General features: G+C 38.3%; 1 protein-coding gene and 1 pseudogene across 2 annotated transcripts in view; both read right to left on the reverse strand.

Moving 5' to 3' along the window:
* The window catches only part of GCC2 (GRIP and coiled-coil domain containing 2), a 95,821-nt gene extending 80,834 nt beyond the window's left edge, over window positions 1-14,987 (reverse strand). For both annotated transcript variants that reach the window (XM_070405867.1, XM_070405868.1), the window contains exons 1-7: window positions 14,887-14,987; window positions 14,476-14,532; window positions 13,410-13,494; window positions 12,223-12,290; window positions 6,048-6,152; window positions 2,275-4,734; window positions 1,731-1,803 (exon numbers count right to left, since the gene is read on the reverse strand). In XM_070405867.1, the coding sequence (XP_070261968.1) occupies window positions 1,731-1,803; window positions 2,275-4,734; window positions 6,048-6,152; window positions 12,223-12,290; window positions 13,410-13,494; window positions 14,476-14,532; window positions 14,887-14,892 (2,854 nt within the window). In that variant the 5' untranslated portion in view covers window positions 14,893-14,987. The remainder of the gene's footprint in view (window positions 1-1,730; window positions 1,804-2,274; window positions 4,735-6,047; window positions 6,153-12,222; window positions 12,291-13,409; window positions 13,495-14,475; window positions 14,533-14,886) is intronic.
* On the reverse strand, window positions 10,767-11,180 carry LOC139002006 (large ribosomal subunit protein eL42-like; annotated as a pseudogene).
* Window positions 14,988-16,586: the final 1,599 nt, after the last annotated feature.

Raw genomic sequence — 16,586 nt, forward strand, 5'->3', positions numbered from 1 at the left:
AGTGTTTCTCCAATTTATAAGCATACAATAAGAAAAATATCGAGAGATTAAGCTCATGAATAAATAATGAATGCAGTTAAAGAGGGTTGCAGTCATGATAGGATAGATGAAACATCATACACACACAAAAAGGCAAACCACATTTCCTCTGTGGATACTGTCCCATCTCTTCTTTCTTTTATAGCAGAACTTGTAAGAGTTGTTTATATATGCTCTCAAATTTCTCTTCCTCCATTTGTTTCTTTAACTCACTTCAATCAGGATCTGGCTTTGGCTTATGGGAACTATTACTACCAAGTTACCAATGACATCTAGGTTGCTTAATCCAATGGTTAGTGCTTAGTACTAATGTTACTTGGCCTATCATAGCATTCACATGGTTAAACATTTTTCCCTCTTGAAAACACTTGAACTTCATTTGCCTTAGCTTCCAAGACATTTTATGCTCTGGGTCTTCCTACCTCCCTTCTTTCCTTCTCAACTTTCTTTGCTGTTTCTATCTTTCTGATTTTTAAATGATAGAGAACTATCTCTGGTCCTCATCCTTTTTCTACACTCATTTGCTTAGTGATCTCAATCACATGGCTTTTAATGCCAACTATTATGTTGATTACAAATTTTTACCTCTGATTTAGCTTTTTCTCAATTCTGGATTTGCATATTTCGCAGTCTATTTGACATCTCCACTTGCATTGGTCCTTATACTTAATTTATTTAAAACTGAGCTCATAATCTCCCTAACCTGACTTGCCCCAATCATCCATTATAGAAAACTGGGTGTCATTCTAATCTCTTCCAGCTACCCTCTCCCCTTCTCTCTGCCAATCTAAGTGAGCACTAAAATGAGGAATTATGGGCACATTACATAACACTAAGTATTTGTTTGTCTTTATTTATATTTTTAAAAAATTTTTATTGATTTCAAAGAGGAAAGGAGAGGCTGCCTCCTGCACGCCTCCTACTGGGGGTCGAGCCCGCAACCCGGGCATGTGCCCTTGACTGGAATGGAACCCAGGACACTTCAGTCCCCAGGCCAATGCTCTATCCACTGAGCCCAACCACCTAGTGCTGTTTCTTTGTCTTTAAAAGAGCTATCCCATAATGATGAGAAATAAAGTCCTGACTCCTCTGCAGGTGGCACTGGTGCTTCTATGCTCAGACTCCTGCCTCCCCAGGAACTTCTAATATGCTCCTTGATGGTATATATGTTAACATACAAGCTCTTGCTGTTTCCTCTTGCTAAAATACCTTCCTTTTGTGGAAAATTTTTCATTTTTCAAGACACAAGAAAAGTAGTTTATACTGTGATGTTTTTCCTAACTTAAAACAGGCAGTTACTTTTAGTACCAGCAGCACTGTACCTTGCACACACATCAAACTAATGTAGTAACAGCCCCTTGTGGCAGTGAGCTTTTTGAAGATATGACCTGTATCTTAATCAGCTTTCTATTACTAGTGCCTAGGTAACTGGGCATTCAAAGTTTGTTTATTTAACCATGGAACCATTTATAAATGAAATCATATCAGTCCTTTACTTGGATCAAACAAAAAGTGACAGTTTTGAAAGGGAAGACAAACAGATGGCAGAGGGGCAAGAAAGGGGATATTAGGAAGAGACAGCTGCTTATTATGATTTAAAGACTTATTAACTGGCTTCTATATTTCCCAACCTACTTTAACCCTAAGGAGAATCTGTATAATTGTGACAACATATGCAAAATGGTACTTACCTATTTTTTCTTCTAGTTCTTTTACTAAAGGAGGTTGATCATTTTCTACAGAAGGTGATTTCTCAAAGGAATCCTGGATTTTATAGGAAACACAAAAACAAAAACAGAATCATTTTATTCCTAATGATGAACGGGCCATCATGTTAAATATAAGAAAATCATTATTAAAGAATCCATACAAAAAGCAATTTGGTGAACAGTCTTTTTCTTCCCTTGAGAGATCAGGTAATATTGACCTTAAAAAAGGTAATATGTACATCACACAAGAATGAAATTCAAGTTTTTTCATTCGTAGTGCAGTTTTGCTGTTGATTAAATTATACAATTACACAATATCACTTAATCTTATGCAAGATCATAATTCTAAAATGATCCAAAACCAAAAAGTCATCATGAACATGTATTTTTCAAAAATTTCCCATTTGAGTTTAAATGCCAAAAATTTAAATTCTGGCTTTGAAGTGTAAAAAAGTTTATATATTTTCTAGAGCTTACAATTGGAACTAAGAATTTATTTAAATCGATAAAATTCAAATTAAAATACCTTTAATATCAACTCTGCTTTCACATCTTGCAACTCAGATTCTTTTTGTTTTAGTGCTAGCCTTAGGTTTTCAAGTTCCTTTATAAAAGATTTTTCTTTTTCATTATGGATTTCAAAGTTGCTACACAATTTTTGAGACATTTCTTCAACTTGAATTGAAAGATTCGAATTTTCAAGCCTTGTTCTTTCATTAGCATTTTTCATTTCCAGAAGATCAGACTGCAGGGCCTCTTTTTCTGACCTAGTTTCTTCTAACTCTTTCTTTAAGAGAACTTTCTCTTGTTCATAGTCTCTTAGTAAAGACCTAAGTTCCTCATATTGAACTATATTTTCCTCCTCAAGGCACTTAATATTTTTTTCTAACTCCAATACCTTTTTATCATATTGAAAGAGCAAGTTATGTTTTTCCTCATTTGTTTTAGCTAAGGATTCACCTACAGCTTGTAGAACATTTGCAACATCTTGCTCTTCATTTTCTTCTACTTCCAGCTCCATTTGTTTAAGAAAACCATACAACTGAGTTTTGACAAATAACTTCTGGACTTGCTCATTTTCAAACAGTTTATTTAAATTATCTCGCTCTTGAACTGTTACCTGAAGTTTATTTTCTAATTCAGAAATGTGTTCCTTAAGAATAAAATATTCTTCCTTTTGAGACAAGAAAGCTTCCACATCTCTATTCAAATTATTCTTTTCTGAACTTAGCTTACTATTTTCCTCATAAAGAGACTTCACTTCAGATGACAGTGCTTCCTGGTTTTCAGAGAGAGTTTTCAATTGAACCATAAGCTTTTCTAGTTCTTGGCTACTCTGGTCTTTTTCTTTTAAAGTTTCTTCGAGTTCTCCTGTCAATTCATTTACCTTTTGTTCTAGTTCACTGTTGTATTGGGTAGTTTGCTGCACTTTTTCCCTAAGTTCTAGAATTAATCTTTCTTCCCTTTCACATTTTATATGGAGATTACCCATCTCTTCATGAGAACTTTTAATTTTACTTGTGAAATTATCTTTTTCTTCTGTAAGAGAACTTATCTTTGCTTCAAATTCTTGTAACATGGAATCTCTCTGACTGAGACTAACTAAATACGCGTCATTCTTTTCTTGAAGATTTTTTACGGCCTTTTCAAGTTCTGGTACAAGTTCTTTCTGTGACAATAACTTTTCATTTTCTATTTGGAGATGATTCACAGTTTCAAGAAGAGCATCTTTTTCTTTGAAAGCAGTTCTGAGCTTCTGCTGAAGGTCATTAACATCAGATGCTTGTTGTTGCTTCATTGATTCAAATTCTTGACTTATTTTTCCAGCAGATTCCCCTAGTTCTGCTTGTAAAATTTCCATAATCTCTCGCAAACTTTCATAATTTAATACTGCTTCTTGCTTTTCTTGCTGTAGGTTTTCACACTGCTCCTTAAGACACTGTATTTCAAACATTAATGTTAATTTTTCTTTTTCTGAATCTGACAAAAATGTCTCATGTAGTTCTGATATTTCTTTTTGCTGTTGCTCCTGAAGTCTCTGTATTTCTTTGTTATGCTGTTCTGTAATATGGCAAAATTGTTTATTTGAATCTTCTAGTTCAGATTTTAATTTTTCAATTACACAGCCCTGTTCTTCTTTAACTAGTAATAATTCGTTAATTTTAAATTCTAAATCTTCCCGCTCATGAAAAAATTCATCCTTTATATGTTGGGCATCAATTTCAAGTTTTAATTTGAGATTATTCATATAAATTACCTCATCTTTTAAGATATTATGTTGAGACTCTAGTTCTTTTAAAGTATCTTCTAAGTGTTTGACTTTTTCATTTACTATTTGTTCTACAAAAGTATCTTGTAAGAGCAAAGAAGACATCTGATTTTCTTGGTTTGCATTTGAGGCTTTCCCTAAGTTTTCTAATTCATATTTTTCCTGAATGTCCTTCTCACTTGCCTCACATTGTTTGACTAAGTTCTCTTTTAGCTGGTTAAAATTATTGGCTTCTGCTTCTTGTTCTTTAGCAGATGCTGCATTTTGGCACATCAATTCTTTCACTTCTTCTTGATGTGTAGCTTTCAACTGCATAAGTTTTTCTTGCAAACTATCAATATCTTTTTGGTAATGCTGAGAATTAGCCTCAATGACTTTTTGAAGATGTGTAATTTCTTGCTCCTTTTCATTTGTGGCAGCTTCTAACTGATTTTTCAGATATAAAATTTGCTCCTCAAAGGATGCCCTAATTTTCTGAATCTCTTCTTGCAGGTTTTTAACATTATCTTCAGAGTCACTCTGAAATTTAAGTTGTTCTGAAAACTCTAATTGTTTTTTTTTTTCTTCTTCCAATTCCTTCAGCAATCTAGCTTTATCTTCACTGTGTTTACAATGTACTGCCATTAATTCATTTTTCAAATTTTCCATTTGCTTCATACAGTTCCTTTGTGACTGTTCAAACTCCTTGTGGATATCTTCCATCTTATTTTCAGAATCCTATTATAAAAATAAGTACATAAAAATTATTTTATTAGCCCTGGGCAGATAGCTCAGTTGGCTAGAGTGTCGTCCCATTATGCCGAATGTGAGTTTAATCACTGGTCAAGGCACATAAAAGCAGCAACCAATGAATACATCAATAAGTGTAATCACAGCTGAAACCAGTTTGGCTCAGTGGATAGAGCGTCGGCCTACGGACTGGGAGGTCCCAGGTTCGATTCCGGTCAAGGGCATGTACCTGGGTTGCGGGCACAACACCAGTGGGAGATGTGCAGAAGGCAGCTGATCGATGTTTCTCTCTCATCGATGTTTCTAACTCTCTATCTCTCTCCTTTCCTCTCTGTGAAGAATCAATAAAATATATTTTAAAAAAATAAATAAATAAATAAGTGGAATCACAAATCAATGTTTCTCTCTCTCTCTCTCTTAAAAAAAAAATCAAGACATAAAAATTAAAAATAATTATTTCATTAAGACAAAAGAAAACCCTGTCCTCAAGAAAAATATTAGTCACAGGCTAAGTAGAGAGAACAGGAAATGAACAGGAAAGTACTTAGAAAAATAGGACACTGATATTCCAAGAATTCTACTTAGGGTCTGACTACCTTAAATATGACAATATATATCAACAGTACTAATGCCATTCAGAGTAATAACTAGGAAATTTATGAATTTAATTTTCTTTTAAAAGGACAAATTATGTAAGTTGTATTACATCACAAGGCTTTAACAACTATCTCTTGAGTAGATTAATAAAAGACTTTTTGGAAAAATTTGCCCAGACCCAAGAGGTAACTGCATATCCTACAACTGAACAGATAATAGTATTTAGAATATGTGTGAGGTTCGACCTACATAAATACTTTTTCATAAAATACATACTTTTTTTTACCCCATTTTTATTAAAGAATAACATTAGCCCTAGCTGATTTGGTTCAGTGGATAGAGGATCAGCCTGCAGACTGAAGGGTCCTAGGTTTGATTCTGGTCAAGGGCACATGCCCGGGTTGCGGGCTCAATCCCCAGTGCAGGAGGCAGATGATCAATGATTCTCTCTCATCATTGATGTTTCTCTCTCTTTCCCTCTCCCTTCTTCTCTGAAATCAATATGAAAAAAAAAAGAATGCAACAAAGAAATGTTAGCTCTATCTCTTGTAGTTGAGTAATCTCAGTTATTTTTCTTTTTAAATATCAATTTATTTTCTTGTTTGTAAACTGTTAAAGTCAGATCAGATGCTTTTTAAGATCTTAAGTCTAAAATTCATTACCACACTATATAAGTTAATAAAAAAATTTAAATATTGCCTTACCTCAACCTGTTGCTTCATTTTAATATTTTCCTTCTTCAGAGAAAAACACTGCTGCTCAGTCTCTGCTTTTTCCAGAAGAACAGCATCCAGATGTTCAGACAATGCCTGTTTGAAACAGGATTCGTTTGCCCAAAGTTAAGTATAATGGATTGATCACATGCATAAGTTATCTCCTCACCTTTTCCAAACCACACTAAAATAAGAATGAAAGATTTTAAAAGGAATATACATAAGAACAAAGAGAAAAGAAGAAAGGACATGAGGATATGAGAAATTTCAACATATTTTTGAAAAACTGAAAGTGGAAGAGGAGGAACTAAATTAGAGAGAGGAAGAAAGCTATAACCTAAGGGCCTTCACAGAGAAACACTTATGAGAAACTAGAAATATTCTAGAGAATTAAATGCTCAAGAACTGGAGGCAACAGATATTGTTGAAGGTACAATGTATATTGCGTTAAAAAATTGGGGATTGGGTGATAGTATGAATAGGGAGTGGTTAGAATAATAGGCAAGAAATTTACCCATGTCCTGTCTCTGAGGGTTATTTTATTTTTAAAGATATATTTCTTTTCTTTCTTTTTAAAACTGATTTCAGAAAGAAAGGGAGAGATAGAAACATCGATGATGAGAAAGAATTAAGATTTGCTTTGACAAGGGGCAAAATCTGGTTAGGAAACGTAGATGCGAGAAATCCTAGAGAAGCCACTAGGGCAGTGGTTCTCAACCTTCTGGCCCTTTAAATACAGTTCCTCATGTTGTGACCCAACCATAAAATTATTTTCGTTGCTACTTCATAACTGGAATGTTGCTACTGTTATGAATCGTAATGTAAATATCTGATATGCAGGATGGTCTTAGGCCACCCCTGTGAAAGGGTCGTTCGACCACTAAAGGGGTCGCAACCCACAGGTTGAGAACCGCTGCACTAGGGGAAGATAAGACCTGCCCCCAGGCAATCAGCTGCCTCCCACACACCCTATATTGGGGACCGAGCCTGCAATCCAGGCATGTGCCCCTGACCGAAATCGAACCCGTGACCCTTCAGTCCATAGGCCGACGCTCCATCCACTGAACCAAACTGGCTAGGGCAGAGACAGGGTTATTCTCTATAGAAATAAAATAGGTGTGGAAATTGATAAAATCGAAAACAGTTCAACAATTACAGAGTCAGCTAACAAAGGAGACAACCTTTAGTAAGACTGATCAAAAGAAGTCTGAAGAAACAAACAATATAATGAAAAAAGGGGGAGAAATATCTACATATAAATCAGAGATTAAACAGAGTATGTAATATGAACAATTATTTGGCAATAAATTGAAAACTGGAATGAAATGAATAAAAATTCCTAGAAAAATATAGCTTTATTAACTCAAGGCAAATAATTAAAAGTTTAATTAACACCACTCTATCTACTTAAAAATCAAACCAGCTATTTAAAATTGTCCACCGAAGAAAACAGGAGAAATAGATAGCTTTACTGGTGAGTTCTATCAAATTTTAAAAGAACAGATTATACCAATTACATATGAACTTGTTCAGACAAAATGAAAAACAAGAAGAATTCCCAAGTTATTCTATAAAACTGGAATAACTTGATACCGATATCCAAGGACTTCACAGATAGGAAAAGCACAGACCCATTTCACCACAAATATAAAGTTAATCCTTAATGTTAAAATCATAAGTAAACTTCATCATCCATCATCCTTGAATTGTCTACCGCTGGACTTATATCCTATATAATAAAGAGGCAATATGCAAATTGACCCTCACGCCATCACAAGATGGCTGCGCCCACAGCGGAGGCGGGGTTCCCGTAATGAGCAATCAGCAGGGACCTGAGGCTGCGTGGCTCCGGGGCAGGGGACCTGAGGCCGTGCCCCCCTGCCAGGCTGGGGGACCTGAGGCTGCGTCCCTCACCCAGCAGGGCTTGACGAGGGCCCTGAGGCTGCGCTCCCTGCTGGCGGGGCTTGATGAGAGTGAGGCTGGCCGAGTCTGGATTTCGCCCAATGGGGGTGGGGGTGGTCGGGTCTGGGTCTTGCGCAATTTCGAGGTGCACGCGGGGGAGACTTGACTCTGGGTCCCGCAGCGTACCCCAGACTCTGACAGGAGGAAGATTTTCATATACATTTTACTAATTTTCTTTCAGTTCTGACACTTCTATTATAGAGAAAGGGCAAATAGCAATATTAAAATATTTCCTCTAATTAATTCCCTTTTAATGTGCATGAATTTCATGCACCAGGCTACTACTGAAATAATAAAGAAAAACTTTGTTATTTAAAAAAACACAGATGTAGGAAATTTAGACTTCTATGTCAAGTTATAGCTATTATTCAAACACTAGAGGCCCAGTGCACGAAATTCATGAAGGGGGGAGGGGGGTGTCCCTCAGCCCAGCCTGCAACAATGTCAGTGTCCCTCGTCCCGGCCTCTGGCCCAAGGACCCTTCCCTCCCCTCCCTCCGTGCAGCTGGGGCACGGATGCTGGGCTTGTGTTGCTGGGGTGAAGCCGCCAGTGTCCCGCCCCGGCTACAATGGGCGCTGCCGTCTTTGTCACGGAGTGATGGCTAATTTATATATTACTCTTTTTTAAAAACATATTTTATTGATTTTTTACAGAGAGGAAGGGAGAGAGATAGAGAGTTAGAAACATCGATGAGAGAGAAACATCGATCAGCTGCCTCCTGCACATCCCCCACTGGGGATGTGCCCGCAACCCAGGTACATGCCCTTGACCGGAATCAAACCTGGGACCTTTCAGTCCGCAGGCCGACGCTCTACCCACTGAGCCAAACCGGTTTCGGCTATATATTAGTCTTTTATTAGATAGGATGAGAGCAGAATAAATCCATTTGAATACATAAGATGACAAAAATTTTCCTCCCATGCATCCATTCTTAGGAAGCTATAGAAGGACATGCTATACCAAATGAGAGGGTTAACCAAGAAGGTGAAGACATGTGACCTAGAAACAGGAGGGCCAACATAGGAAAGCAGTGTAGAAATTCACAGAATCATGGCAAGAGGCCAAGTCCAGGAAAGCTGTGCAGCAATACTTGAGAACAACCAGATCAAATTAGTGCAGGAGAGTACTAATTTGACCATTTGGAAAACAGAAGTCATTGTAAAAGACAGCTAAATTTTTGCCAAACCTTTACTTTCTGGGACTTGTGTGGTTAGGATAACATGGGTTAATTATTAAACTAATAACCTGCCCTAACCGGTTTGGCTCAATGGATAGAGCATCGGCCTGCGGACTCAAGGGTCCCAGGTTCGATTCTGGTCAAGGGCATGTACCTTGGTTGCGGGCACATTCCCAGTAGGGAGTGTGCAGGAGGCAGCTGATCGATGTTTCTCTCTCATCAATGTTTCTAACTCTCTATCCCTCTCCCTTCCTCTCTGTAAAAAATCAATAAAATATAAAAAGAAAAGAAAACAAGACAAAACAAGAAACTAATAACCTAAAAGGTAATGTTGGGCCCTAACTAGTTTGGCTCAGTGGATAGAGCGTCGGCCTGTGGACTGAAGGGTCCCAGGTTCGATTTCGGTCAAGGGCATGTACCTTGGTTGCGGGCACATCTCCAGTAGGGGGTGTGCAGGAGGCAGCTGATCGATGTTTCTCTCTCATCAATGTTTCTAACTCTCTATCCCTCTCTCTTCCTCTCTGTAAAAAATCGATAAAATATATTTAACAATAACAAAAATGTCTCCTGCAAAAAAATAAAATAAAATAAAATAAAAGGCAATGTTGGCTAACTTAGAGAAATTTTCTAATCTCATCTCTAGGAACAGTTTTGACAGAATAGGAGAATACATTGATTGGTGATAAGGAACAAATAAGGGGCAGATATTTAGGTATTCTAAAATGCAATTTTATAAAAAGTATTTTAAGAGCTAAGAGTTAAATGATACAAATTAGAAGAGAATCTTTGTGGATTTCTTTTCAAATACAAAAGCCTCCTTCTGGTGTGCATACATAAATGTGCATAAAACATTCCCACAAATACATAGTAATAATGATAATGAGCCCTAGCCAGTTTGGCTCAGTGGATAGAGCGTTGGCCTATGTACTGAAGGGTCCCAGGTTTGATTCCAGTCAAGGGCACATGCCTGGGTTGCGGGCTCGATCCCCAGTAGGGGATGTGCAAGAGGTAGCCAATTAATGATTCTCTGTCATCGTGATGTTTCTATCTCTCTCTTTACCTCTCCCTTCCTCTCTGAAATCAATAAAAATATTTTTAAAAATAAAGTAATAATGATAATGAATAATTATCAAGTACTTATGTGACAGACCCAGTTCTAAGTGCTGTACATTTATTTACTCATAATACTCTAAACAACCCTATAAAAAATAGGTTTTATTATCTCTAGTCTACAGTTGAAGGAACTGAGTCACAGAGAATGTGAAGAAACTTCGCCATGGTCACACAGCTGGTAAGTGGCAGAGCAGGCAGGGATCTGAAGATCTGACAGGCAGTCTGGCTCCAGACTGTACTCTTAAATACCATGTAGTTGTACGTTGGCCAGAACTGATTAAGAAAATAACATAATGACCAGATAAACAAAGAAAACTACTATGAATTCAGTAATGTTTAAATAAATCAGTTCATTATAAATCCAAGTGGTATTTGTGCATGCCATTCACTATATACTATTTTAGCTGAATAAAGAACAAAAGTATATTGCATGAGATGCATAGGGATTTAAGACCTCCTGTAGTAACTTTCTGGAAGTCTTTCTTTCTTTTTTTTTGAAGTGAACATATCATGATTTTATTGTCATATAAACAAACAAAATATGAAGCTTAGAACTGGATCACTTGACCCTTTCTCTTATCTCCTCCCAATTCAAAATGCTTGCATCTCTTAATAGCCAGTATTCTCTTAGATCTGCAGTTAGGCTCAATGAATTCAAGCCTCAGCACAATCTTCTTTGTAGTTTTAGCCTTTTTCCGGAAAATCGGCTTAGTCTGCCCACCATAGCCACTTTGCTTCCTGTCATAACGCCACTTTCCCTGTGCATACAGAGAATCTCTGCCCTTCTTGTACTGTGTTAACTTTATGGGGTTGATGATTGCCACACTTCTTACAGAAAGTTCGGTGGGTTTTAGGAACGTTCACCATGTCTGCGAGAGCTATCAGCAGGGAAAGCTCTGGGAGTCTTTCAATTGCTCACTGCTCACAAGTTTAGAGCCATCTAATAAAAGAGTGTAAGATAACATATAATAAAAGAATAGATCGCAAAACTCAAATTATAAATATGGAAAAGCAAGGAAAAAATAATTGCAGAGCTTTGAGAAGCGAAACTTTCAAAAGGTTAGGCCAAGTGAGGGAAGGAAAAAGTATTTAGTTATTAGGGTTAATGGCAGGTGATAAGCAACTCAGGTTCTTAAGCAGAATAACAAGGTAAAAATAACATTCTGTGATCTGGTAATTGGAGATAGCAGTAAAAAGAGAAAGAGAGCCTAGTTAGGGGTTATTAAAATTAAGTCACATATCACATGAAGCGCTTCACACAGAGCCATGGACATGGAGAGAAGGAGGGTGAACTGCGTTATCTTGAAGGGAAGAAAAATACTTCTCTGGTGACTGACACACACAGAGTTAGAGACAAAAGAGCTGAGGAGTCTCTAACATTAAAGGTCTGGAAAACGGTGCTGTCCCTGGTTGTCCAGAGAAGAGGATAGTCATGTTGAAGAGCAGACTCGAGAAATGAGCAAAAATTTTCCCCCCAATAGCTAGAAATTCACCTGTGAGTTATCAGTCAGTAGTCAAGTCCAGGGATACCTATCTACTGTAGGTTAAATGTATATATAAATGATCAGCCCCCAAATCGTCATCAACGTCCTGGGCTTTCTGAGGGGGAGAGGGAAGAGCAGGGCTGAGACTCAGGCAACAACCATAGTTACAGTGTGTTTGATGAAAAGGAGAGGGAATAATACTCATTTCAGAACAGAAAGGAGCCAGAGCTCATTTAACCCTCTCTTTTTACAGTCAGCCAGAGTAATTACAAACTTATCTAAGGGCAGAGAGGAAGTGGAGAAACAGGGGCAGAAAGCTAGAGAGTGCTCCAGGAGGCTGACGGCCCTCACAGAAATCTGATAGGTCATTAGACATTTCCTCTAAGTAAATAAATCAAAATGAAAGCAATATTCACAACTGTTTCATCACCTTAATAACTTCATCAGTTCCTCCAGCAACAGGTTTTGATTTGAGTTCTTCAATTTCTTTCTCTAATTCTAAACAATTATTTAAAAAAAAAAAAAAGATTCCAGTTCAGAAATAAAAAATAACTGGCTAAAGGAATAAGTACATTCTTAAAAAAAAAAAAAAAAAAATCACTATAAATAAGAATACATTTTAGAAGCAGCAAATAATTTAAGAAAATATTAACTTAACCCATTATTACCTGTTATTTTCCTTTTTATTATGTAAAACTCCAAATATATAAAAGTAAAGAGAATAGATTGGTTAATCGTCATGTGCCCATCACCTTGATTTGGCAATTATTACATAGCCAATCTTGTTTCATTCTGACCTGCATTCACTTTCTCCTTTCTATCAAATTTTGAAGCAAATCCCAGACATTATATTATTTCAGCTGTAAACAACTTCTTACTGTAGAATCTTAAAGCAACAACTAACCTCATATTAAACATACATGTTAATCTATTTCATCAACTCATGTCTAGGTCTGGGGCTTAGAACACCTTTCCAAATAAATTACTCTCTCTATCACAAATTGATCCAACCTCCCAAAACACAATTTGACCTTTCCAAACAGAAAATAAATCTTGGCTTTTAGGTTGGGCAGTTAACATTTGTTAAGTCACTGAAAATTTAAGCACTAACCCACACATACTAAAAAGGATACTAATTTATTCATCCTTTTGGAATATAAAGAAAGGCAAACTAAATAAGGACTCAATCAACTTCAGCAAATAAATATAATTCAAAATTCCAGAAGTGGAAATCTTTTATTACTTTACTTAGGCCTTGTTTTACTTCTTTGGCTCACAACCTTATGTCTCTAACATTTCAGCTGACTACTCTAGAAAACATGCTTGACTCAGAAGAATATACAATCTAAATTAAGTTTAAAAAAGGTGCTTAATTCAACAAATTGTTTTAAATATCTTCCTTTATTTTAATAATTCAAAGGAACTGCAGTTTAGAGATGTGAGGTTAAAAAAATAATCAGAGGCAAATAGTTAGAATGTTAAATAACAGATTCCATTACACTGTCTAAGATTTTACTGGATTCACTAGTAAACAAAAACAAATGTACTATTAAAAAACTAATTTTTAACTATGATTAAATAATATCGTGATTAAGATAAACAGTTTCAACCCAATACCTGTGCATCTTGAATTAGCTTTCTGTATTAGCATCATCTGTTTCTTGGCAAACTTGATAAGATCTTCCTTGGGCAATGTTTCCAGCTGAAAGATGTAGTGACATTACCAATTTGTTATAACTCATGTTTCTACTATACTGCAAAAGAACATCACATCTCTCCAAAAATGAAAATCCTACTGTATGTCAACCAAACACTACATTTTTAAAAATGAGCAAATGCAACTTCAATTATTAGTTAAGCAACTACTAGGAAATGTAAAAAAGGCTCATGTCTTACAGATATTGCTGAAAGAGATGAAGACACTTTCTCGGTTTTGATTTCTTTAATTGTAAAATTAGGGGACTGAGACTAATCCTACTTAAAGTTCTTTAGAACTGTAAAAGTGTTTCATTCTATCCAAGACAAGTCTTTGGCTACATGAAAACATGTAAGCATAATTCTTATAGCAATAAGATGAATCATGTTGCATTACGGCTTTAACTAAAACTCAGGGAAAATTACTTAACTTGTGGGCTCATCTGTAAAACTGGGGAACAATGGTAGTTATCTCATGGTTACCATGAAGCTGAAATGAAGGAGTGTTTAGGCAAGTGCCTGAAACTTAGCATGCAAGTGATAAACCGCTATCCTTGAGAATCATTGAAGGGTAAACGGCTGTACAGGGCCATGAAAATTACACAATTGAACTCTCTTCCCATCATAGGAGAAGCCTACAGAACAGAGTCCCTTGACTCTTATCTACCCATGTCTGCTCTTTCCACTATGCTATATGGATCGTCATAAATTAGACTGCTTTGTTTATATCTGAAAAATTGCAGAATCTCTCAGCTGTGCTAACCAGGCGCAGGAAGTCAACAAAAAGTCAACTCTTTTCATACCAGTAAACTTAAAAACGGAACAGGTGGGTGACTGTAAATTAAAATGGAAAGCCCTTGGAGAAAGGCTATTTCTTTTGAATTCCCCCCCCCCGCCCCCCCCCCCCCCCCCCCCCCCCATGCCACAGTTTTCCAATTCATCAGCCTTCTACTCTCCAGGGAGCCTGCTAGTCAAGTATTCTCTTCACCTTCGATTTCCCGGCTCCAGGCGTGGCTGGTGAAGCCACCCCATGTTGGACAGGATCCTGCAAAACAATCAAACCCAGGTGGTCAGAACTGTTTTCCTAATCTGGAACAGAACGCGGAACCTTGAGAGGTAAAAACCCTTCCGTGGGATCAGGTGGAGGAAACCTTTACCGTGAGAAAGACCTGGGGAAGGAGGGGTCTGTCGCTGGGGCTGATCATAGCAATCGTGTAGCAGCGGCTCTAATGGGCCTGGGACCGAGAGGGGCGGATTTGGGGACGGTGGGAGAGACTGCGGGGAGCTGCTGAGCCCTCATCCCGGGCCTACCCCCGCGTCCAACCCGGGGCCGCAAGGCTCGGCGAGAAGGCGGTGGGCCCCAACCCAAGTGCGCCGCGCAGGGCTCGGGCCGCGTTACCTCCATGGCGGCTCGCCCACCGCGGCCCCTGCAACCACGCAGTCCCCAGCCCGCAGCTCCGGTGCCGACTGGAACTTGCGTCTGCGCCGGCCTCTGACGTGGCCCGATGGCAGGTCAAAGGTGGCGCGCCTCCAGCTGCCCCACCCCACGCGTCTCCATGGCTGCGCCCCGGGCGCTTCCGCTTCCGCTCCCGCGGCGGCTAGCTCCTCCCGATGCCAGCCCCGCGCCCCAGGGCCACCTCCCGGGGCTGCAGACCTAGGGAGGAGCCCCTGAGAGCCCAGTCACAGGGATGAAGCTGGGGGCCGGATCTACATGGCCAGTGCGTCAGTAAATTCCCTATATTTACTAGTAGTGAGCTCATTAGCATAGGGATTTACTGTTACTTGTGTGGAGGAAAAGGGGCCACATGCTAGTCTGATTAACTCAAGGAAAAGCCTGCATGGCGGCCTTGCCAACTCAGACCTAAAGTAACCACAAAGGATGGTCTGAAATTAAAACCTTTTGTTAAAAGCAGTTTATAGTGGGTAGTCATGTCCTTGGCCAGTGTCTTCCCTGACAAAGATCAACTTCGATCTTTACTGAGGCTATTGGCTTTTTGCATCTGAGATAACAAACCTGTGAGATATCAGGGTAACTTGTAACTTCCCTTTTTCCAGACCCCTCAGGGCACAACAAGTGGTGCCAGGGCACAGACCACAAATTCCCTCATTGTTACTGTTATCTGTTAATTGTTGCCTGTTACCCACCTATGTAAAAGAAGCATGTATTTATCACTTTACTTTTTAAAAAAAATACATTTTTATTGATTTCAGAGGGGAAGGGAAAGGGAGAGAGAGAGACATCAATGATGAGAGAGAATCATTGATAGGCTCCCTCCTGCACACCCCCTATTTTGCATGGGCCGGAAACCAGGGCATATGTCCTGACTGGAATTGAAGCACAACCTCCTGGTACATAAGTTGACACTCAAGCACTGAGCCACACCGGGCTTTTGCCCACTTTTAAATAGGATTATTTGTCTTATTGGTGTTGAGTTTTATAAGTTGTTTATATATATATTGGAGATGAACCCCTTGTCTGATGAATCATTGGCAAATATATTCTCCCATACAGTAGGTTCCCTTTTAATTTTATAGATGGTTTCTTTTGCTGTGCAGAAGCTTTATAGTCTGATGTAGTTCCATTTGTTTATTTTTTCCTGTGTTTCCCTTTCCCTTGGAGACATATTGCTGTGAGAGATGTCTGAGATGTTACTGCTGTGGACGAAAGGGGCCACATGCTGACCTGACAAGCTCAGGGGAGGCCTGCATGGCAGTCTTGCAAACTCAGAGACCTAAAGTAACCACAAAGGATGGTCTGAAATTAAACTTTAACTAAAGCAGTTATAACATGTGGTCTGTCTTTGAGAATGACTAGTGTGCACTTGAGAAAAATTTATATTCTGTAGCTTTGGAGTGAAATGTTCTGTAAATGTCAGTTAATTCCACCTGTTATAGTGTGTTGTTTAAGATCACTGTTTCCTTGTTGATTTTTTGCCTATAAGATCTATTCAGTGATGCCAGTGATGTGATAACGTCCTCTACTGTGACTGTATTGCTGTTGATATCTCCCTTAAAGTTCTCCAGAAGTTTATTTTATGTTTGGGTACTCCTATATTGGGTGCATATCTGTTTTTCCAGGGTTATATCATCTTGTTGTAT

The sequence above is a fragment of the Myotis yumanensis genome, unplaced genomic scaffold (assembly GCF_028538775.1).
Source record: "Myotis yumanensis isolate MYYU_CA2020_CCGP unplaced genomic scaffold, mMyoYum1.0.hap1 SCAF_2, whole genome shotgun sequence".
In the NCBI taxonomy this organism is placed as follows: Eukaryota; Metazoa; Chordata; class Mammalia; order Chiroptera; family Vespertilionidae; genus Myotis; species Myotis yumanensis.